General features: G+C 38.8%; 1 protein-coding gene across 1 annotated transcript in view; it reads right to left on the reverse strand.

Moving 5' to 3' along the window:
- Positions 1-1,522: 1,522 nt before the first annotated feature.
- Positions 1,523-25,866, reverse strand: part of LOC127445308 (E3 ubiquitin-protein ligase NEURL1-like) — a 57,307-nt gene continuing 32,963 nt past the window's right edge. Inside the window, exons 4-6 of the mRNA XM_051705295.1 lie at positions 11,647-12,342; positions 5,154-5,303; positions 1,523-2,794 (exon numbers count right to left, since the gene is read on the reverse strand). Coding sequence (XP_051561255.1) covers positions 2,553-2,794; positions 5,154-5,303; positions 11,647-12,342 — 1,088 coding nt within the window. The 3' untranslated portion in view covers positions 1,523-2,552. The remainder of the gene's footprint in view (positions 2,795-5,153; positions 5,304-11,646; positions 12,343-25,866) is intronic.

Raw genomic sequence — 25,866 nt, forward strand, 5'->3', positions numbered from 1 at the left:
TGGACTAATTCGTCAAATATCCTCTCGTGACAAATTACTCTTTCATTGGTTAACGCCTTAAGGCTGTTTTCCTTCTTGGATTTTGCTCTCCTTTGCAACATTTCAATTGCTTCATGTGCAGATAACCCAGAGAAGCTGCATTTATGTTCAAATCCAGAGTCAAGATCGAGTTCACAGTAAATCGAGGTTTGATTAGGCCAATGTGGTTTAGGGTCGTGAGATGAAATGCTCTATTAAACTGCTCTCCTCTGTGATAATTACACATCACAGCACCACTATATCAATTCGAAATGTCCAATATCTTTTTCTATATCCAGGAGGAGAGGTGTTACAAAACATTAGATCACATGAGCCATTGGTTAATTGTACAACAGATTATATCTCTTCAACCCCACCATAACATTGTGCTTGTTGAACACACACATAAGCAAAGTTATAGCAGACCGTTAACTGTTTTGACCTGCTACCTACCAAAGCTTTAGATTACATTATGAAACATGATCAAATAGAGCGTAACAGTAGGGTTCCAGATGTAAAAATCCCATTCCATATAGAGATAATTGATTTTTAACAGTAACTTATATAAACCTTTTAACGCAAACCTTCCATGATTTCAGAGGTTGTTGAGCAATTATTTATACTTCTGTATAAGCCAAACGTCAGTGCTATTTTAACTTAAATTATTTATTTATTTATTTGTGAAGAACTATACTACCCATAATCCCAAAGAGAATCCGCCATGAATCCACCAATCAGAGAAGTCTCCGCTACCATGGAAACTGAAACTGCTCAACAACGACCACCTACTTACACGAAGCATTGTGAATGACGTAATCGAGTTGATCCAATATCATACTTTTATATATTTGTATATATTTGAATATTGTACAATAAACTTAAAGCAATGTTCCGGGTTCAATTCAAGTTAAGCTCAATTGACAGCATTTCTGGCATAATGTTGATTACCACAAAAATGTATTTCGATTTGTCCTTCCATTTCCTTAAAAAAAAAAAAAAAAAGCAAAAATCGTGGTTACACTGAGGCACTTACATTGGAAGTGAAAGGGGGCCCATTTTTAAAGTCAGAAATGTGAAGCTCATAATTTTATCAAACACTTACATAAATTTTTCTATTAATTTTTCTTACAGCTGGTGCATTATTTGAGCAGTTAAGTTGTTTAAATCAGCGTTTTAATGGTTGTTTTCGGGTTTTGGGGTTTACAGGGCATTTTTCCAAATGGCATTTTTGCGCCCTTGAAGGGCTCTTCAGGAAGGGAACGCCACCCGAAGGGTTGTTCCAAACAAAAGTAAGAAAATAATTTTTTTTCACAAAGGGCCCTTTTACAAGACTTTAAGGGAAGGGTACTTTCAAACTGTAATGCCATGATCCCGTCAGGGTGCCCACATCAAGAGCTCTGTCCTTCGTAGTGAGTAGGGCATAGGGATAATCACTTTCAGTTGAAACGTAATATATATATATATATATATATATATATATATATATATATATATATATATATATATATTACTTAAAATCAATTTCAATAAATCAATTTATTTATATTCTAGTTGCTTCATTTTTTATTTAATTATCATTCACAATGCTTCAAGGGATGTATAGTGATGCCTCATGAAATACTTGAAGAAAATTGTATTGTATCTTCATCAGTTTCCACTTCAAATGTAAGTTTGTAATGTTGCGATTCTTCTTCGGTATTGGCTGTTTGGTTCAAACAGTTCAAACAGTTTGGTTGAATCTTTTGATATCCCTGTGGAGAATATGAATGGGACCGGAACCAAGACTAACGCTAGAAAAGTGTGCGGCCCCTGTTGGCTTTATAGTCACCAATCCATAAAGACCTCCATATCATCATGGCAATACTGAATTCAACTAACACATAACAAGAGCAAGCTGTTGATAAACACACCAAATGAACACAACTAGCATGAAACGGCGAGGGATGAGCGCACTGTACCTCTTATCTGTATTTTTTATCCGTCTCAGCCGACCACAGACAAAAATTGTGAGGCACTGAGACATTGTATGAATTTCATCGGTGAAAGTGCTGTAGCTGATCTATCTAGATCTGAGAGGACAGCAAAGAACAATGAGAAACTACTGAAATTGATTCCAGCTTTAAAGGATATGCACCTATGCTATGAACAAGACTTCTGCAGTTTCTTATGGCTCACCGAGAGGGAAAATAAGCGGGAGACATGTAACCTTGAAAGTCTTCCGTGAATCACCTGAAATGTCCTGAATTGGTTGAGATATTTTCCATTATTGTTGTCTTATGTCAGTTGAAAATCCAGATGCTCCTATGGAGCAGCAACATCACTGGTTACCATTGCAACAAAGACTTGAGCATGAAATACAACAGACCTTTGCGAATAGATGCCTGAGCCTTGATGGTTCAAGGGTTCAATAGTCATTGCCATGGGAACACAGACCCCATGAAGTCCCTGAACTGTGACATCACCCCTCTGTTTAAATACAGATCTATTTGAGATCTTTAATGGCCCTTATGAGGTTGGGTGGGGGTAAGGGACCCCTAAGTGCTCCGGTAGGTCTTTATAATGTCTTTAATGGCCCTCCTACAGATTGGACAGCTAGCGTTGGCCATCTTTTTGAGGCGGAGGCCGCAGGTGTAGCAGAGACACATGTGTCCGCAGGCGTAGATGACCGTGTCCACTGTGTTTTCATAGCAGATAGAACATTCATCCGGCCATAAGCCTGAGGCAGATGGGAAAGTGGGTGATTTGGGCAGACTGATGGGTGAGTTGGGTGTTGTTCCTGTAACGAGTAAGAGAAAGTATTTTTTTGTCATATAAAAGTCAGCATGAAACTGCATTTGCAATTAATTTCCGAGTGCAAGAAAATATTCAGCAAGTAAAAATGTAGGACGTGTATATGACAGGTGTTTGAAAGTGATGGGTTGAAAAATGATCGTGATTGGGCACATCTTTGAAAAAGGTAAAGTAGGGCTGGGCGATATGACAATATATGTCGTGGTGATGATATAAAGTGTCAGTCGATAGAGATTTTGCTATATTGTGTATATTGCGATATGTAAATATCCATGTGCGCAGCGCATGCGTATCTATCAGTGGGCACGCTTCACGTGAGACTGAAACCAGATAAAGATTTTGCTGAAACCAGGCTTGAGCGGGGAATTAATTGCGGCCGGTAAAATTTGCACGCGCTGATTTAACGGCAGATTCACAAATGGAATTGACCTTTTTCACAGACTGTGATGGCTTGGTTGCACCTTCTTTAGCAGCGTAAATCTCGCAATTATTTTTATATAATAAATTTTTTAAATATTGAGTGTAAATTTATAACATTATTCTTTGTGTTATATTACCCTGGAAAACTAATTACCACAGCTGCGAGGGGGTTTCGATTACAACTGCTGAGAGAGTGACAGTAAATTTGGCATCTTCTCCCATCTGACTGTCTTAATCCACCGCTCTCTATTTTTTTCCTCTTCTGGAAAGTCATTCAAACGTAATAGTGGATTTTTTCTTTTGGTCTTGGAGCAAATGGGTAAGTTAAAATAATATTTGCTGTGGTCTCCCATTCACTCCCACTCACCGCTGTCGAAGTTTACCCTGCAAACGTTTACTTCCGCGTTCCAAAACCCTGAGTGTGAAAAAGAGCTATTATGCATATCAGCAACGGTGCAAACGCGCACACAAACTCATTGCTGATTCTTTGCAATTCTGATTTTGCGGGCCGATTCTGAGAGCTCTACACCAGAGGATGCAGCAGTCCAATGTGATCTGAGACACTCTATCCGGACAGCGTCACTTAATCCAGACACCTGAATCATCTCTTTAACATGCCAAGGTGCACTTGGCTACACAGCACAAATGTACTTCTCCATCATTTAATTAATTATTGCTGATATGATCAATAGAAAAGTCAAGAAAATTAAGGAGAGCTTGTCGTTAAAACAGGTGTGAAACCTGTGGTGTAGGTTCACAAAAGCCGACACTGATTAGAAAAATTTTATCTGCAAACTGGGTCACCCGACGATAATCACTTGTGGTAGGCTAATACAAACAATCTTTATTACCAACTTAAAATGAAACACGCTAAAGTATATAATGAAGGTCAAAATATGCCCTCCACGGTCTTTTTTTTTTTTTTGCATTTTGTTTTTTTGCAAAGTGTTTATAGATATATTTGACATTTATTTTCTGCAAGACATGTTATTTTTGTTGTGTATTTTTTTCCTAAAATCATGTAATATTTTCTTTGTTACTTTGCTTTGAAATGATCTTGAGTTTCTTAAGGAAAGTTTATAATAATATTGAGAAAATTATAAAAGAGGAAGTAGATTTTCCAGAAATAGGCCTTACAAAATGGTTATTTATTATGTTAACCGATTTTTATTGGTTTTCCAGAAAAAAGAATACGATCTCATGATATATATCATTATCATGATATAAAATTACTCATATCATGATATAAGATTTTGGTCATATCGCCCACCCCTAAGGTAAAGTCATTTTAGAGACGGAGCAAGGTATTACATTTTGATGAAAGATTATAAAGACATTTTTTTTTCCTTTGGAATTAGATGCACTGATGAATTGTTTACAATAAGACTAAGAATGTGTATCAAGGATATACGTCTATTTTTAAGATTTACGCATTTCAAAAGTGTAAAATCTTCCATCAACCTGAATTCAGTAATCTTTAATGTACATATTATGAATTATTATAAATAAATGTTAAGTATTGAATAAAAATTAATAAAATGTATGAACTTTTAAAAAGCAATCATTTTATTATATACACAGGTATATAGTTGATTTGGTATATACAGGTATATAGTTGATTTGGTATATACAGGTATATAGTTGAATATAGTTGATTTGCCATTCATCAAACCATTGATGAATGGCAAATCAACTATATTTGTACTTAAAATAAATTAAGCATATCTAGATAAATCTAATTTAAAGGTTTTGTATAAGTTGTTTGCCAGGAATATATATATTTTTGAGTGTAGGGTCCATTTTGATTTGATGTTTACTTAAAAAAATTTCAACACAAAGACACACTTTATATACACTCACATATATACATTTATTTTACATTTTTGACGTCCTGAAATGGAAATACATGACACTGAAAAATGCACCTTCAGTGGAGCTGCAGAAGGCAGCAGAACAGCCCAGTTCAGTGAGGCTGGGTTCTGGACTTCCACCACACAGGCCTGAGGGCGAGAGGGGTGAGGCAGAGGGGGAACCCGGGCTGGAGGGGTCACGAGCATCACCCAAGACAGTGGAACCTGAAATGAAACATTACAATACAACAGGTGACCATTTTAAATACAAGTCGACATTACTAGTCGGTCTGTATTTTTCCCCATTTGTGTTTATATTTTTACAAAGGATGCATATAAATTACTGTCACGTTACTGTTACATTTTAAATATAATTAATAATACAATTATTAAAAAAGAGGATATCTGGAGCGTTTTCAGTTTTTCAATGAAAATCTCCTCTTGCAAGACAAGCAAAGTAGCTATGACATCTGTTCGGTGGTGGTGCAGGAAGCGGATTTCCAAAACGTTGGCTTGCAAGTCACTATGGATGTTTTCATATTTGAGTCTCCTTTAAATCTGTGTGTGCTTGAAAGTTTTTCTGAGGGTTTCTTTATTTTTAATCTTTCAAAGATTGATTGCACAAACCTTGCAAACAAGTGACTAAATCTTCCGCTGAAGCGATGTTGCATCCCTGTAACTTGTGAACATTACTTTGTTTCCAGGCAGAAAAATAAAAACCTACATTCTAACTCCCATAAATTCTGTCGGTCGGTGAATGAACCATGCACAGTCCGTAAGTGTGCCATCTGAGTTTGAGACTAGAAATTAGTTCAATCCAGTTAAAAGACATTTAAAATGGCATTTCAAAATGGTAGGTGTCAAGAGACAAAGTTTTTAGTCATTGTAGCCTACATCACAAATGAATCAAAGTAATTTGTTGCTATTTAGACTAAAGTCACCCTAACTGTGATTAATTTAGGTTCACTAGAACTTTAGGTCTCCTGCTCTCCGCAGAACCATATAGTACACTTTTTGTGTTGGTGGATGATGAGGGAGGCATTGGTTCCACTAATCTCAGTGCGTTGTTGTGGCTGCTGGAGCTCAGGATGGAATCTAAAATGGTTGAAAATGTGACAAAAAATAAATAACTGCGACAATAATTTAAAATCTAGTCACCATTGGCAACAGTCGGGAACTTTGTGTGTGTTCACATGTGGTTCCGTCAGATATCATCTTGTCAGTTATTGAATTACGTCTTTAGATCGCATGCCTATAAATACTGATTTTTAAAACTATCATTAATTATCTAGCAATTCTGTAATTTGGCAACAAAAAACAATGGCCAATGGCACCATGGTATTTTTATTTTATTTTCATCTGGTACCCTGAATGTAAAGTCCTGGTGCATTCATATAAAATGTACAGTTACAGGTGTGCATATATAGCCATGTAACAGTGGCATTGAACATGGCTCATCCAATTAGAATTTAGAGTTGTAACTATCCAAAGAAGAATAGAATATTGTGGAGCAATTATTAGTGTGGAGCAGTTAAATATATATATTTGCAAACATGCCATGGATGGGTTTCTCCCTAATGTTTAACTGTCATACAGGGCTGTGCACCATCCAGAATTGAATGAAGAATGCCAACTCAATTCCAATTCCAACTCATATAGAAAGTGTTAATTCTGAAATTCTGAAATTCTGAATTTGGCACAACCATGCACTGTCACAGCGTGTGTGATAAAAGAGCTCTGAGACTGAAAGTTAAATTACACTGATCTCATTCCTGGTATGCTTGATCATCTGATATATGTGCGTATATGACAGGGTGCGATAGAATTGGCTGAACCGAAACTAAGCTGACCTAAAACCCCAGTTAATGTAGGATCCTTTCAGGCTAGTCTACATGACTGCATTTGTAGCGTGGACTTACTCTGGACTAGATCTGTGACAATATTAGATAGGAGCCAGTGGGATTCCCCAAAGATCTATCTTAGGCCTGCCAATGTTGTGGTTTATGCATGCAAGTTTTTTCTTTGTATGTGCTGTGCTCACAAGTTCTACAGTGTGATCCTCTATTAAGCTGAAGAAAAGGTGAGGTGGGTTAGGGTGTTATATATGGGGTGGAGTCCACAGAGCATGTTCCATTATGAGTCTGACATGCCATTCCACCTTCCTGTCATTCCACACATAGACACATCATAAATCCCCTCCTCTAGGCCATAGCAGCTGGCCCTGGATCACAAGGGCCAAGCCTCTTCGAAAGCATCTATACTAGATTAACAGAGATGCAAGAACAGCTGAGTCTCACTAACATTTACCCATACAGGGAGTGAAAAAAACCTATTAGAGAAAGTCCACTGTCTCTAAATGCCTTTGTCATACGTAAAATGAGCACTATATGTCAGCATGGTTGAAAGACTTTTCTATATTAAAAACCAAAAGGCGTAAACTGGCTGGCATGGTATACAGTGGCCCCAAAAAATTATTTGGACGCTTGAGCCATACTTAAAATGTATGAACTTCATTGCATTAGACAACAAAATAGGATTTATTTTAAAGAAAGATAGCACAAGTATGCTTTTCAAGCAAAACTTTTACAAAAAGAAGTTGGTACTTATTTGGAAACTCTCCGGTTGTTCAGTGTTAGTGGAACATATCTGTAGTACATGTGATAAACTACACATGTGGTTACTCTGCTAGACCTGTGTGAACTTGAAGGTAACTGATATCAAACATCCACTTAGAAGGGTAAAGTTAGTTCTGAGAAAAACACTAGCATTATGTGTTTACCATTCAGTGTGATACTTTCTCTAATGCATTAAAGACATTCACACATTTTTAAACGGTCTCAAGTGTTCAAATACCTTTGGGGCCAATGTATTTTAGACACATCATTTTAAGTCGATAAGTTTGACATCGAAATATAATTACACTCACATGGCACCAGTTACTCTTCTGAGCACAAATCGGTATAGACCAATCAAAAAAGAGATGATTAAGCTATGTCGGAGAAGAATAGGCTACTTCCTGATCATATATTTAGCCTTATTGTTTTCTGCAGGAAATCAAAGTTGACATGTCAGGGCTCGCTGACGTAGTTTTGCCTTTGATTTGTTATTGTGTACTGGCATAAAAAGTCAAGCGTGACTGTTCCTGTCTCTGCACATAATGTACGTGTTAAAACCCCCTATTTTCCACCAATCAAATTTAGTTTCTGATACCACCACTGTGAGGCATTGTGAGCTCTTAATGACATCGCTGGAAAAAGCATGCTATGAGAGATCAGTTAGTGACTGTAGCAGCCACCTGCAATGATGGATAAACTGAGGGTGGAGACAGTCAAAAAAGAAAAAAGGGAAAGTCATAAAGCAAGGTTGAGTAAAATTAAAAGTATATAAGCACATTTTCTGATGAGTACTTACTGCAAGACCTAAATACTAAATTATTTGTCTAATTATGCACTAGTAACATGTATAGACACAATTGTCTGATTGCACAATTTTCAACTCTGTTTGTACATAAAGTGGAAAGAGAGTAAGTTTGTTTTGTGTGTCCTTTATAGACATGGATACATTAGTGGCAAGGCAAGCATCACTGTTACTGTAGCTCATACATGGTATTCAACTTTGAAACCTAACAAGTTCTAGTGCTAAAAAGAGATTTGCTATTACTTTTCTAAGCAATCAGACTCATTACCTTGTCACTTGAAAAATCCCGTAGCCTTTGAAGGAGAGAGCCGAGCCATATCCAGGTATCAGAATATCATAGAGACTTGGTAGTGGGATCTTTTGACTTGCGCCATTAAGCAATCGCATAGCAACCGCATAGTGGTATGATGTCATAGTGTATAACTCAAATTTAATTGATTGATTTGCGTTGTTTTATGTCTTCATTTTATTTTCCTGCTGCAATGAGCACAATAAGATTTCTAACAACTAAACTGTTATAGCAATGACGTTTCACACCTTGAATTTTTAAAGAAAACACTGTGCTAATAGGTGAACTAAGAATGACAAATTGAGAGCAAGAAAGAAAGAGGAGACTGTAAACGAAAGAAATGTTCTCAAATGAATGCTCTCAAATGAAGTGTGTTTCGCCCACACTCCTCTTCACTTTCTCATTTCCTGTCCTTCAGTGCATGCTAATGAGATGAGTGAGCGCGTTGGTGCAGCGTTGGGAGAGTGAGAGGGGAGGAAGTGAGGGAAATATGCTTGTAGCTACAGACATCTTGGAGAGTGAATACAGAGCTAACGGAGGTCACTGCCCTCCCACACACACTTCCTGTTTTTAGCCTGTTTTGTCTGTGCATGTGTTTAGGTGAGTGTACTTTCTTTAGTTTAACTTTATTGAGAGTATGTCATGCGCAGGTGTGTGGGCGAGACCTGGAGAACTGTCTGGTGTTTTAAAAGGTTACTGGAGTGCATCTGTATTTTTTTCAACATCTGCAAAATTGAGGTGATTCATATGAAATTAAGTTTTGAAAAGTAGATACCTGCAATACTGTTGATGGCAGCAACAGCACAGTTTTGTACATTTTAGTAGTGGCACTTCTTTGGTCACATCCACACTAATCTATTTTTGTTTGAAAACGCATTGATTTTGCTATGTTTAAGCATACCATCCACACTGAAATGGCATTTTCATCCACCTAAAACAGAGACTTTCAAAAACTCTCTATTACTAAATACTTTGGAAAACAATGATGTAGGAAACTGAAAATAGATTGTTTTCAAATAAAAGTGGATAAGTGGACGTGGCTTTAGCTGTCTAAATTTTAGTCCCTTAAATTAGGGCTGTCAATCGATTAAAAAAATTTAATAGAATTATTTGACATGACATACCAATTAATTAGTCGATTAATTAATCGCAATTAATCGGATATAGCAAAATTCAATGTAAATAATTAAATGTAACTAATACATAATAATTCAAATCATTATAATATGTAGGACATAAAATAAATATAATATTGTGGCAGATGAGTAAAGCACTGAAAAGGCAATACAAAACTGGCTTTAGAAGTCAATATATTGTTTATTCCCATATCAATGAAAAAGCTTACAGTTGACAGCAAATCATTTTGCCATTGATTTCGTCAATTTGTTTGTCAATCGTTCTTGTGTTCTGTCTGCACTGTTTGTAATTATTGGTCTTTGTACATGTGCACCAGACAGATGCTTTTGGAGGGTCAAATTGGTTTTTGTCATAAACGCTGCAATTTTCTTTTTTCTTTTTTTTGATTTTTCCCCTATTTTCACCCAATTTGGAATGCCCAATTCCCAGTGCGCTTTCAAGGCTTCGTGGTCACGTAGTGATTCGCTTCAATCTGGGTGGAAAAGGACGAATCCCAGTTGCCTCCGCATCTGAGACCATCAACCCGTGCATCTTATCACGTGGCTTGTTGAGCGCGTTGCCACGGAGACATAGCACCTGTGGAGGCTTCACGCCATCCACCGCGGCATCTGCGCTCAACTCACACGCGCCCCACCGAGAACGAACCACATTATAGCAACCATGAGGAGGTTACCCCATGTGACTCTACCCTCCCAAGCAACTGGGCCAATTTGGTTGCTTAGGAGACCTGGCTGGAGTCACTCAGCACGCCCTGGGATTCGAACTAGCGAACTCCAGGGGTGGTAGCCAGCGTCTTTTACCACTGAGATACCCAGGCCCCCAACGCTGCATTTTTAGGATGCCATGTCAAGTTAAAAGTAGCCGAAACCTTGAAAATCGTGCCTTGAGATGAATTCTTATGTGCTTCGCCCAGCTGTCAAGAACACGCCCTGTGTGACCGGCTCTCATTCTGTGGCAGCACTGCTTTCGAGGTTTGTTGATTTGTGCTGACTGCCCCTTGCTGACGTGGCTGATGTACTTCACGCTTAAACTGCTTCAATTTAGAATTTACATGCAGTTCAGGGGGCATGACTAATTGCGTTATTTTTTATTTGTATTTCATGAATTTAATGGATTTAAATTCATAATTAAATTAAAGGTGCATTCAGTAACCTTTTTAATTGTGCCATCTTGGACCTAACGGCTTGGATGCAGCATCATTTAAAATCAATAGTTTTAATTATAGAAATGTACTATTAACAGTCAGCCATGATTACTTTAATCCCTGAGTGAAAGTGTCAAATAACAGGGTGGTGACTGAGACTGAGTACTATTCGGCTGATCATGTGATTCTAACATGGCTGCCCTCATAAGAGGACCCTCTCTATGTACAATAAAACAGCTTTTCTAAGGTTAATATGACTAAAGTCTTCATCTCATGTAAGTGGTTATGATTTTATACATTTATTTCAAAATTACCTACCTTTGTTGAGTGTTTTAGTTAGGAAAAATTACTGAGGGAAAAAATGCTCTCAAATGAATAGAGCAAAAAACAAAAAACAAACAAAAAAAAAAACCCTAAAAAAACAATTATTGTAAGTAAAGTTAACTTGAAATTATATTCACAACCAATTTTACTTCTGTAATGTGTTGGGAATAAAGCATTGTACAAAAAATAATGACCATTGGAAATTAATTATCTCAACAGTAGCCCAAAACTTTGCCTAATAACTCTAATACACTTACCTAGAATCCTCAGCTGTGTGACAGCACCGTGCAGTCCAAAGAACATCCAGAGCGGCCGTGAGTTATCCACACACACCTGCATCCCCACATTGGTGCCATTATGACTCAGAATCACTTCCCCTTCCTTTGTGACCAGGAAGCCCAGTATATCTCCACTCTGCAAAGCAGTGGGCACCCTGCACACTGCCCAGAATTCCTTACGGTCCACCAGTGCTTCTGGATTGTACGGGAGGTCACTAGGGCGAAGAACTGCTGGGTCACATGATGTCACACCATATGACAGTGACCCAGATCGGGCAGGGCTGGACTTGATGACTTTGATGAAGATGGTTTCTCCGATTCGGAGTGGCCGATCGGTGAAGACTAGTGTGCGTTCTTCACGGGTGTTTTCGGATCGTGCCACTGTCTGTTCGTTTAGGGTTTTTATGTGGGCCCCCCGGAGCTGGTGGAAACGTAGGTCACACTCTAAGGTGTGGGGTAGCAGTGATGACTGCTGGGAATTCATGGAGTTTTGAGGGATGGGACAGGCGACGGGGGCTGGAGGAAGTCGAAGCCTAGCATCATCTTGCTGCAGGTTGAGATCGCATAGGCTGACGGATAGACGGGAAGTGTCTGCCTCGCGTCGAAAGGAGGCAGATCCTCGCACTGTGGTAAAGGATCGTGGCCGGATGAAGTCTGGGGGGACGATTTCACTGTCTGTGGGACAGAGGAGGAATACAGTTAGGATTAACTAAACTGTATGGAGGTTCTTGATAACAGATACCAAACATCTGGCAATACATTTCAATGAAAAATAAGCTTAAGTTTCATTTATATACAGCTCTTATGATGGATCTATAGGCTATGAGTTGCCAAGTTAACATTTTGTATACGGTAGTTATGTATTATACAAAAATGGTCAACTACTATGAGGTTTTCAATGGCTGATGTCAAATAATCTCAAAATAGCCAATTATAGGTCTATCACTAATTATACTGTGCTGAAAAACAGTTTAAAGCAGCCTAAGGTGGTTTACTTATCTGGCCACCAAGCTGGTTTCCACTGGTCAGGAGAGTCTTATTTGATGGTTTTGGACAGGTTTGGGGTTTTTAGAGGCTATAAGGCCAACTAGCTAGCTAGTTAAACTATCAGGACACCAGTTGGCAAGGCTGGAAGACCAGCTGCACCAGCTAAGACCAGCAAAACACCTAATGCTGGTCTAAGTTTATTTTATTTTATTTTTTTAAGCAGGGTAAAAATATAGCTAGCTATCTGTAATAATGTAAAAGGTTTACTTATTCGGATAGCATCATGTTTGGAAGATGGTTCTGGAAGATGTTTGGTGAAAACCGTAAAACATCAAAGTATAATTATTTGAGTCTAAAGGGCGGACATACAGTGGTGTGAAAAAGTGTTTGCCCCCTTCCTGATTTCTTATTTTTTTGCATGTTTGTCACACTTAAATGTTTCAGATCATCAAACAAGTTTAAATATTAGTCAAAGATAACACAAGTAAACACAAAATGCAGTTTTTAAATGAAGATTGTTATTATTAAGGGAAAACAAAATCCAAACCTACATGGCCCTGTGTGAAAAAGTGTTTACCCCACCTGTTAAAACATAACTTAACTGTGGCTTATCACACCCGAGTTCAATTTCTCTAGCCACACCCAGGCCTGATTACTGCCACACCTGTTCTCAATCAAGAAATCACTTAAATAGGACCTGCCTGACAAAGTGAAGTAGACCAAAAGATCTTCAAAAGCTAGACATCATGCCGAGATCCAAAGAAATTCAGGAACAAATGAGAAAGAAATTAATTGAGATCTATCAGTCTGGAAAAGGTTATAAAGCCATTTCTAAAGCTTTGGGACTCCAGAGAACCACAGTGAGAGCCATTATCCACAAATGGCGAAAACATGGAACAGTGGTGAACCTTCCCAGGAGTGGCCGGCCGACCAAAATTACCCCAAGAGCGCAGCGACGACTCATCCAAGAGGTCACAAAAGACCCCACAACAACATCCAAAGAACTGCAGGCCTCACTTGCCTCAGTTACGGTCAGTGTTCATGACTCCACCATAAGAAGAGACTGGGCAAAAATGGCCTGCATGGCAGAGTTCCAAGACGAAAACCACTGCTGAGCAAAAAGAACATTAAGGCTCGTCTCATTTTTGCCAGAAAACATCTTAATGATCCCCAAGACTTTTGGGAAAATACTCTGTGGACTGACGAGACAAAAGTTGAACTTTTTGGAAGGTGAGTGTCCCATTACATCTGGCGTAAAAGTAACACCGCATTTCAGAAAAAGAACATCATACCAACAGTAAAATATGGTGGTGGTAGTGTGATGGTCTGGGGCTGTTTTGCTGCTTCAGGACCTGGAAGACTTGCTGTGATAAATGGAACCATGAATTCTGCTGTCTACCAAAAAATCCTGAAGGAGAATGTCCGGCCATCTGTTCGTGACCTCAAGCTGAAGCGAACTTGGGTTCTGCAGCAGGACAATGATCCAAAACACACCAGCAAGTCCACCTCTGAATGGCTGAAGAAAAACAAAATGAAGACTTTGGAGTGGCCTAGTCAAAGTCCTGACCTGAATCCTATTGAGATGCTGTGGCATGACCTTAAAAAGGCAGTTCATGCTCGAAAACCCTCCAATGTGGCTGAATTACAACAATTCTGCAAAGATGAGTGGGCCAAAATTCCTCCACAGCGCTGTAAAAGACTCATTGCAAGTTATCGCAAACGCTTGATTGCAGTTGTTGCTGCTAAGGGTGGCCCAACCAGTTAATAGGTTTAGGGGGCAATCACTTTTTCACACAGGGCCATGTAGGTTTGGATTTTGTTTTCCCTTAATAATAACAACCTTCATTTAAAAACTGCATTTTGTGTTTACTTGTGTTATCTTTGACTAATATTTAAACTTGTTTGATGATCTGAAACATTTAAGTGTGACAAACATGCAAAAAAATAAGAAATCAGGATGGGGGCAAACACTTTTTCACACCACTGTAGGTCCAAAGCATTATTCATCCCAAAGTCTCAGGTCTTAACATTTTGAGTCTTCTTGTAACTTTTCAACTTCTACCAAAACAAAGGATACAGTGCATGCTACTAAGTCTAGTAATGGAACTAGCAAAAAGTGCTAAACAAATTCACGAATCTTATTTTAAAACTTGAGTCTGACTCCAGTTACTCGTGCACATCTCTGTAAATCAGAATGTAAATTCAAGACAGCTAGCGTAAACTGTAACTCATTATTATTTTAACATATTCATGTAAGAGCTAAAGAGTAACAGATAGGTGTTTCCAAAATGGCTGCCAGGGAGTGTCACTTTACATACTTTACCATTTATTCCAGTTACCTCAAAGGCTGCCAGGAATAGAACATTATAGTAATGTAATAGTAGGGTTGCATAGTATAGCAGTCACAACATATCCACTTCTCCTTTCCCGCCTGCCTAAAATAGTGTCAAATATTAATGAAGTGCTGGGCTAGCAAAGTGTTGTGCGTACACCAAATTTAAAGCCCTATTCCTAATAGCCTAAAATAGCGTATTACAGTAGTTTGGAGGTAGCCTAGTGTAGCTTATCATAGCTCAGCACTCAAACAAGCTGAAGACTGTTGTCGCTTCTTTTGTAACTGATAGCCCTGCTGGAGTGTACCCTGTATTTAGACCTCATCTGTGCATTCGAAGACATTCAGACCCCAGACAAAAATAATAATGCTAAAAGTGGCTTGCCACCCCTAATTAGCTATAGTCAAAATGAGCCTTTCATCCTAAGAGTCATATTTATCAGTTAAGCCATATCAACAGTACTTGTGGAATAATGTTGATTACCACAAAAAATAATTTGGACTCTTCCCTCATAAAAATCGCAGTTACTGTAAGGCACTTTGGGAGTGAATGGGGCCAGTCCATAAACATTATAATGCACACTGTTTCAAAAGTACAGATGTATGATATAAAGATTATACATTTTTGTGTAATAAAATCGTTTACTAACATTATCTGTGTTAAGGTATATCCAATATCACAACTTTGTTGTCACGATGAAGTAACGCGGTAAATGCTGTAATCCTGGTAAGCAATTTTATCACACTAAAATCATGTTAACGTCATGTATAATATTTACGTCTTGTGACTATACTTTTAAAACAGTGTATATTTTAATGTTTATGGACTGGCCCCATTCACTTCCATTGTAAGTGCCTCACTGTAACCACGATGTTGGATTTTTTTAAATAAGCGAGGGACAAGTCTAAATAATTTTCTGTGGTAATCAACATTATGCCACAAATGCTGCCGATTGAGCTTAACTTGTACTGAACTGGGAACATTCTTTTAACTAGGCTGACCAGCAAAACTACCTTGGTCAACTAGCTTCATCAGAGAGACCATGCTGGTCGACCAGCTTTACCAGCTTTGTTTGCTGGTAAATCATGACTATGCTGCCCCAACCATCTAGACCAGCACCAAACTGACACTAACCAGCACAACCCAGCCTGGACCAGTATGGACATTCATGCTGGTATACACTGATCTGTACAGCAGCGGTCTTTTCCAAGTACTCAGGTACTCGTGCCCTTCCCTGGTTTGTGTGAGAGGAAGAGAGAGCGATGGTTAAAAGAGAAAGGAAGTGACTAGAAGATAAAAGGAAAGGCGGAGGTCAAGAAGTGTGATAGAGGAGGCAGATAAAAAGAGAAGTGTGAGGCCTTACCTCCAGAAGGCCTCTCTCTGCTTCTACCTCTACTTCTCTTCCTCTCTCTATCTCTATCTAGCCGCAGTGACCCAGAGAGACTGTTGATTACCTCTCGTCACAGATAAACCCTCTTAGACCCAATTACAGCTTGTGAGAGTGCCTCAGCAAACAATAGCGTAAGAGAGTGATCAAGAAAGTGAGGTTCTCCAGCCTTCTATCTATAGCTCTATAAGGACGTAACTCATTTCTATAAGTATGAAGGACAGACGACATTTGGCTTATAGCTCTAAGTTTAATACAAACATCTAACAGGCAAATAAATGTTCTCTAATACATGACGGCTCATTCCCTTAATAATACACAAGGGTAGTGTGCAAACATAATGAATAAATATCTGTGACATGCTCTGTCTTTCTCTCTTAGAATATGTCAACAAAGCCTTATTGGTATGAATATGTGGACTCCAAATGGATTCCAGTATCACTAAAGCATGCAAATAGTTACATAGTAAAGATATGGTAAAGTAAATAAAGTAAGAATGTCTCAGCTCTGTTGTTCCATACAATGCAACTGAATGGGTGCCAAAATTTTGAAGCAACAAAATCCACATAAGGGCAACATAAAAGTGCTCCAGACAACTCCAGCGGTTAAATCAATGTCTTCAGAAACAATATAATAGGTGTGGGTGAGAAACAGATAAAAATTATTATTTTTTACTATAAATTCTCTTCCCTGCGCAGTCAATCTCCACTTCAGTTTCACTTTCCCATTCTTTTTCTTCTGTTTAAAAATGTATCTGTTTGTCATGTGTATTTTGTTGATTCATGTCTTTTATTTTGAAATGTTTAGTTCCTGTTTCCCTTGTCATGTGATTTCTGTTTTTCCTCCATGTTCATGTGTCATGTTTTCATTGGTTTATTGTTTAATTATCTTGTTATCAGTTCTGTTTGTTCATTGGTTTATGTTCCCCCATGTCCATGTATTTAAGCCTCATGTTTTCCATTGTGTCTTGGTCAAGTATTGAATGTGAGTATAGATGTTTATGTCAGGCCACGTTTATGTCAAGCCAAGTTTATATCAAGTCAGGTTTATGTCAAGTTCATGTTTATGTTTAGTTCACGTGTATAGTTAGCGCATTCACTTTTGTAAATAAACTGCACTTGGGTTCTTCATCTTCACGTCATCTTCGTCATTGCCATCATTGTCAGCAGCCAACATCGTTACAGAATACTTGACCGAACCATGAACCCAGCATTTCGGCTTCTGCGCCTACGTCAGGGGAATCGTCCCCTGGAGGACTATGTGGAGGACTTTTGTGATCTGGCCATCCAGGTGGACTTTAATGAGGTTGCACTCAAAGACTGTTTCCGGTTTGGACTGAGTGAGCCAATCTCCATTCTGATGCCAGGTGGTAAGAGTACCCTTACCCTCGCTCAGTATATCGACCTCACCCTGCAGATCATTGGTTCCACGTTCACTGTGGGGGAGGCCGCCGCCGAGCCAGAGGTCCACGACATGGCCGCCGCCGAGCCAGAGGTCCACGACATGGCCGCCGCCGAGCCAGAGGTCCACGACATGGCCGCCGCCGAGCCAGAGGTCCTAGTCATGGTCGCTGAGCTAGCACCATCTTTTGCTCCATGCCACGTCACAGCAACGCCTCAGCCTGCTCCATGCCATGTCACAGCCACACCTGAGCAGTTGGACCTGGAGACAGTTCCCACCCTTATACCCACCCTTCGTTCTCCTGAGCAGGCAAGGGGAACTTTCGGCCCTCCGACCCCGCCTGGACCCTCCGAGCCCTGGACTTCGCCTTGGCCTGTCAGTCCCTCGACATTGCCTCAGCTCTGCGTTCCCTCGGCTCCACTGCGGTCCTTCAGCCTGTTGGCTTTGCTGGGGTCCCTCGTCCCTCCGGCTCCTCCTTGGTCTGTTGGTCACCTGGCTCCACTTTGGCTCTCCGATCCTCTGGCTGTGCCTCATCCCTCCGATCTGTCAGCTCCACCAGGGTCCTCCTTCCCTATGGCTCCACCTTGGTTCTCCCTGCCATCGGCTCCACCCTGGCCTTTCGAGTCTTCGGCTACTCTCCGGGCACCAAGTTCCATGGCTCCGCCCCTCGAGCCTCATGGCTCCACCCTCCATGGACTCTGCCACGCCTCAAGACACCCCCGCCCCCCCCCCCCCCGCTCCCTACAGAACTTTGAATTTATGTCATGTTTTACGTGTTTTGTTTGTGTTGGGGTGTCAGGAGCCACCCCTTAGTGGGGGGGATATGTCATGTGTATTTTGTTTTCATGTCTTTTATTTTGAAATGTTTAGTTCCTGTTTCCCTTGTCATGTGATTTCTGTTTTCCCTCCATGTTCATGTGTCATGTTTTCATTGGTTTGTTTAATTATCTTGTTATCAGTTCTGTTTGTTCCCCCATGTCCATGTATTTAAGCCTCATGTTTTCCATTGTGTCTTGGTCAAGTATTGAATGTGAGTATAGATGTTTGTTAGGCCACGTTTATGTCAAGTTCATGTTTTAGTTCACGTGTATAGTTAGGGCATTCACTTTTTGTAAATAAACTGCACTTGGGTTCTTCATCTTCATGTCATCTTCGTCATTGTCAGCAGCCAACATCGTTACACTGTTTTTCACCCACACCTATCATATCGTGTCTGAACACATTGATTTAACCACTGGAGACATATGGATTACTTTTATGCTCCCTTTATGTGGATTTTAGAGCTTACATTTTTTTTTTTTTGGCACCCATTCACTTGCATTGTACGGACCTACATAGTTGAAATAATCTTTGTGTTCTGCAGAAGAAAGAAAGTCATACACATCTGGGATGCCAGGAGGGTGAGTAAATCATAAGAGAATTGTCATTTTTGGGTAAATTGTTGCTTTACATAGTTTGGATATGGTAGATGCTAAAATATAGTGCAAACTTTGAGGAGATGGGTGCAACAAGTCTGTACATATTTTGGCCATATTATATTTTCAAGGTTGATCAGTTTGCTTGATCTTGGTTTTATGTTTCCAATGTTCCAAAGCTGTGCTTTTAGTTTTTTTTTTTTTTTTTTTTTTTCTCTCTCGTTATCGCCTTTTATTTTTTAGGGACACTGGTCCACCTAACATAACTTAACAATCCTCACATACACAAAATGGCATGACACTTTGAATAGTTTTGAAATAAACATTTTCGATTTGGTGACATTCTGAATCTAACCCATCCTACCATTGGCCATTGTCCCAGACAGTGTCATAACTACAGGCAGTGCATCGGGTGAGTAGGGGGCCTGCGAAATCCAGCCGAAGTGACTTTCAATGTAAAAGCGACCATGACCGATGGCTATAGGACTCTAACATAACTACAAATTTCTAAAGCTGAGACAAAGACATATTTAAACTTCTGAAAGCCATTTTCCAGACAAGAGGAAAAAAATAAGTTTATAAAAATAAAGAACACATCAGTGAAATAGGAGTACAGAATTCTCCTCCTTTCAAAATTTAATTCTGAATTTCTGATAGCATATTTTAATACACAAATGTTTTGTGTATCTTCCTTGGTTCAGTATCTTCTAGGTATACAGAACCATTTGACCACAAAATGACATCACCACTGGGGGCCTGGCTGCTGCGTGGCACTTAGATCTGGCTCATTACCGTAAAGCCAGGCTTTAAATAGGATTAATCCAGGCCTCAGTGTCCCATACTACCGTAGACCTAGACATGATGACGCAATCCTAGAATCCAGTTGGAACAGAGATGATACTTCTCTTGAGAAAAACGAAAAGACAGTCTTAAACCAGCCTAAGATTCTTAAACTAGCCTAAGACAAGCTTGATCCAAGTTGGTCTGGTTTGCTGGTTTTGGGCACTTGTCGGGCTGGGAGACCAGCTGGCTGACCAGCTAAAACAGCTGAACACTAGCTTGATCAGGCTGGGAGACAAGCTAGACCATAATAAACCAGTGGTGACCAGCAAACTAGCTGGTTTAAGCTGTTACAGCAGGGAGAAACAGAAAAATAGAAGTATGCAAGGCAAGCAAAGTTTGATTCTCAACTCGCTCGGGTGAATTTGAGGGACTACAGAGATCAAAATCGAACAATATCTTGTCTTGAAGTCCAGGCTACTGTTATTATTGTTAATGAAAACTAAATAAAACTTTTTTGTTACCTGAAATAAAATGTAGCACAATTGGAAAAACTAAAACTAATCTAAAATTCATTTTCATGACTCCAAAACTAAAATAAAATAAAAAAGACCAAAAATAAAATTGTTTTTGATACACAGTACATTATTTTTGAAACCTGAGAAATGTAAAGGTGCACTCAGTAACTTTTTGTTCATGTCATCTTGGACTTACAGTGACACCTAGTGGTGTGGATGCAGCATCATTTAAAATAAATAGTTTTCTGTTACAGATGCCATTGTAGAAATTCACTATTCACAATCAGTCATAATTAATTTAATCCAAGAGTGAAAGTGTCCAATAACAAGATGGTTACTGAGATTAAGCGAGTAGTATTCAGCTGGTCGTGTGATTCTAAAATGGCAGCCCCCGTGAGGGCGCCCCTGCCCCATGTAGAATAACACAGCATTTATAAGGTTCATATGAACCTCTCATATGAGTGGTCATGATTTTATACATATGTTTCAAAATTACAATTCATTTCTTTAGGAGTAAAACTTTTTAATGGGGAAAAAATTACTGAGTGCACCTTTAATACTGTTAAACATTTTTAAATTATATCTGTTAATGTAATTACTTTGGCTGCCCTAACATACTAAAACTAAAACTAAAAGAAAACTACATGTACTGAAAAACTGAAACTAAAATACATTGACACCAATAAGGCGTTTGATAGGGTGGAATGGGACAATCTTTTTAAGATTTTGGAAATTTATGGGTTTGGGAAAATTTTATTGGGTGGATTAAGTCACTCTATAAACATCCGTCAGCAGCAGTGCAAACTAATGGATTAATTTCAGATTATTTTTTGTCTTGGTAGGGGAACCCGACAAGGCTGTCCTCTCTCTCCTTTGCTGTTCTGTCTTGCCCTGGAACCATTAGCAGCCACAATAAGAAAAGAGGATGATTTCCCTGGTATTTTAGAAGGAGGTGTGGTGCATAAACTTTTACTCTACACAGATGACATATTATCATTTGTCTCCCACCCTTGAAGATCTGTGCCTAGCCCCCACAGATTTATTAATTCTTTCTCTAAATTTTCAGGATACAGGGTGAAGTCTAAATCGGAAGCGCCTTTTCAATGGCCCAAGCAAGGCATTATGTAATTTTGTAAACTTTAGAGATTTATTTAATTTTGACCCATTCATGAAAAGGTTCTCGTGTGATGTGGATAGGTGGGCTTCACTACATCTGTCTATGTCTGGAAAGGTCAATGTTATAAAAATTAACTGTAACCCCAAATTCAATTATTTACTGCAGTCTCTCCCTCTAGAAGTTCCTCTTTCTTATTTTAAACAATTTGATAGAATAACTAAGTTTATTATTTGGAATGGTAAACGACCTCAGTTACATTTCTGTAAGTTACATAGATCAATTGACAAAGGAGGTTTAGGCCTACCAACATTTTTTTTATTACTATGCTTTTAATCTTAGACACTTGGCCCATTGATCTCTTCCACATGAGAGAGCCCCTCCTGGTACAACATTAAACAAGCGGTCCTTGCCCCAATTTCACCATTGCAAAGTCTTTCAATTAAATTGCCTAGAGAAGTAAAAATGCATCCCATTGGGGGCTTGGGTAGCTCAGCGAGTATTGACGCTGACTACTACCCCTGGAGTCGTGAGTTTGAATCTAGGGTGTGCTGAGTGACTCCAGCCAGGTCTCTTAAGCAACCAAATTGGCCCAGTTGCTAGGGAGGGTAGAGTCACTTGGGGTAACCTCCTCATGGTCGCAATTAGGGGTTCTCGTTCTGGGGCGCATGGTAAGTTGTGTGTGGATCGCGGAGAGTAGCATGAGCCTCCACATGCTGTGAGTCTCCGCGGTGTCATGCACAGCGAGCCACGTGATAAGATGCGTGGATTGACTGTCTCAGAAGCGGAGGCAACTGAGACTTATCCTCTGCCACCCGGATTGAGGTGAGTAACTGCGCCACCACGAGGACCTACTAAGTAGTGGGAATTGGGCATTCCAAATTGGGAGAAAATTATATATAAAATGCATTCCGTTATTTCACGCTTACATTCAGTATGGACAAAGGTTTCCCGTATGTCCAGTTTTGATACTTAAATGTTTCCTCAAGCAAATGGCTGAACCCCAAATTATATATTAATAAGTCCCCCTTTTGTTGGAAAGAATGAATCAAGGGGGGTGTTGCTACACTTGGTGACCTTTATGAAAATGGAGATCATTTGGAAATATAACAAAGGAATTTGGGATTTCTAGGTCTCAATTTGTCAGGTATTTACAGTTGCGGCATTTACTTTGTACTATTTTTGGTGGTAGTACACAACCCCCTAAAGCTGCAGAAACTCTTTGTATGGTGCTAACAGCCTTTAGAAAGGGGCATGAAGCTTCAGTGTATTGTTCCTCATTGAATCAGAGTCTTGGTGATGGTGCCTTAACGGTTCTTAAGAGGTTATGGGAAAGAGATTTGAACTTGGTATTGGAGGATGAGTGGGAAAGAATTAAAAATTTTTTTTGAAACTATGCCTAGGGATGCAAGGGTACGCCTTATTCAGTTTAAGATTTTGCATCGTTTCTGCTGGACTCCCTCCAGATTGTTTAGGCTTGGTTTAAGACATACCTACCTGCTGGCGATGTCAGCTGGAGGATGGAGATACAGCCCATGCTCTGTGGTTCTGCGCTAAGATTCAAGAATTCTGGGTAAGAGTCCAGAATTTTATCTGTGAGGTTTTAGATACTGAAATTTCATTCTGCCTTAGACTATGTATGGGGCGGTTATTAAAGTAGGTGACAAATATACAAAAAGCTGGGTCCAAACTCATGTAATGATTGGCAGAAAAATAATTCTTAGAGGATGGAAGTAAATTGGCACTCCCTGAAAACTAAATAGAAAATACAAATCCACAACAAACCTGCTCCACAAGGGTAAAGCTTGGAGGAAAAGGTGGAAAAAGCGAGGGAGGAGTAAAGACAAGAGAGCTTGTTCGTGCCAAGATGTCTGTGACCGGTTGCAGCTGCTACCCCTCTAATTACCCTGCACCTGCTTAGCTGCCAATAGCCACTTTCCCTTTGTCTTATTGGCCCTGTTCACACAAGCCCCGGCAATGCTGCGATGTGACTGGCTGGGGCCAGATTGTAATCTCTCTGAAAATACAAGACTGTACAAAAACAGAGATGACATGAATCCAAGATTGCGCATTAACATCCCACTTTAACGATGAGATGCAGCTGCGCAGACAGAAAGCAAACAGCTATTTTGACTGTCTTTTTCTTTTTTTTGTCTTTTTAAGGTGTTTTTTTTATTTTTATTTAAAACCATACCCCTGCACCTGTTGATCTAAACACAAAAGCTAGTGGAAAATAAGCAGATGATGTTTCTGATAAACAAAAGTGGTTCTTGGTTCACTCAGAAAGACACACGGCAGGAATGAAATGGCCAAAAATGGAAATGTAGGAGTAGGGAGATTATTCTTTGCTTCCGTTTACTAGTTTTAGCTGTGAGGCACTGGATAAGGGTTGTTCTTTCAATCTTTCATTGTTCATTCTCTCTCTTTTTCCATCTCACTGATGTGTCACTAAGTATAAAGTATTTCAGTAGTCGATACCAACAGATTCTTAAAGCAATTTTGATTCCACATTAAAAACTAAAATGCTATCAAACACGCAGAAAACACGCAAAAGTTGATGAATATAAAAATCAACAAATTAAATTAAAACAATTGCATGTAGCTTTCAAGTATTTCTCAAGTAAACATTATTACTAAACTCAGCAAAAAAAGATAATTTTGTAAAAATCCAAATAACTTTACAGATCTTTATTGTAAAGGGTTTAAACAATGTTTTCCATGCTTGTTCAATGAACCATAAACAAACAGCGGTGAAACACTTTCTTATGATGTGTTACATTCATACGAGCAGACAGAGAAGTAAGTCTGAAGTAAGTTTGGAGCAGAAGAAATAGAAATAAACCTTGTGTAAATTGTCAGCTTTACGTTAAGCTAAAATGCTATTTCTAGCCATTTTACATGCACATGTTACCAGGCACAATCATATTTTTTGATCAAGAAAATTCACGTTGGATCATAATTTCTTTTTTTCTAGTAAGATCTCTGATATTAGGACAAAAATCATATTCTTGATCATTTTTGTATTGTTGTCCTTTAAACATATCTAAAAATCCTTAAAACAAGATCAGTTTGATTTATCTTATTTTAGAAACAACACTGCATAATATAATTAATTTTTTCAGAGAATATATTTTTAACGTGTATTTTGTCTTACTGTACTGGCAGAGTTTTTATAGTCAAAACAAGTTAAAAAATCTACCAGTGCTGAAGAAGTAATCCAAAGTATTTAGAATACGTTACTGACCTACACACCAGATACTGACTGTTACTTTTGATTTTGACCCCCCCTTTGTTCAGGGTCACATTATTCCATTTCTGTTTGTCACATGTCTGTGAAACTTGTTCAGTTTATGTCTTAGTTGTTGAATCTTTTTATGTTCATACAAATATTTACACATGTTAAGTCTGCTGAAAATAAAAGCAGTTGAAAGTGAGAGGACGTTTCTTTTTTTGCTGAGTTTATTATTATTATTGGTTTTTCTATGTAAAAATTAGTTAGATGTATATCTTCGACCGTTGCAGCATGTCTTGCAGTTTTTTTCAGCATATCGCGCAGGAGCACCATGTTTTTTAGACGCTGTTAGGTTAGAAAGAAATGTAACTATTAAAAACTTTAATAGTTTTTAATTCTTTAGACACCTGCATTCAGTTCTTTTCGCTGCATCTAGCTTTTATAGCGCTAGGCTGTGTTCACAATATAATGTGAACAATTTTCTTATGTTGATTTTGTTATTATTAACGAGACAATAGAAAGTGTCAGGCGATTACAGTCTATTTACATAGAATGTGTTTTTGCTGTTTTTTTTTTTTTTTTTGTTATTGTTTTTCTATATTTTCTATATAACCATGCACGTGTTTTTGACTGTTGCACCATGTCGCGCAGTTTTTTCAGTGTTTCGCAAAAGAGCACCTCATTTTTTAGATGCCCAGTCAGGTTAAAAAGAACTTTCTATTCGTTGTTCTGCGTCTAGCTGTTTTTAGCGCATAAACTTGTTCTGTCTGAACGACCCTTATCGTTCCAGTAGTTTGAAACATCCAATTTTTGTCCTGCTTGTTTACATTCATATCACCAACTGTGTCTACACTAGTATCTCGCCAAGTCAAGTTTTCTCCAAGAAGTTCATTTGATCATTGCTTGATATTGTTACATTTTTATTATTTTAGTATTGACTTGGTACAGAAGTACTGGTACTTTTGATATCTTTAGTCTCAATCTATTTACCATTCAGGAAATTCTTAGTTAGTCCCATCTCACCAAGCTCAA

Source organism: Myxocyprinus asiaticus, chromosome 8 (genome assembly GCF_019703515.2).
Source record: "Myxocyprinus asiaticus isolate MX2 ecotype Aquarium Trade chromosome 8, UBuf_Myxa_2, whole genome shotgun sequence".
In the NCBI taxonomy this organism is placed as follows: Eukaryota; Metazoa; Chordata; class Actinopteri; order Cypriniformes; family Catostomidae; genus Myxocyprinus; species Myxocyprinus asiaticus.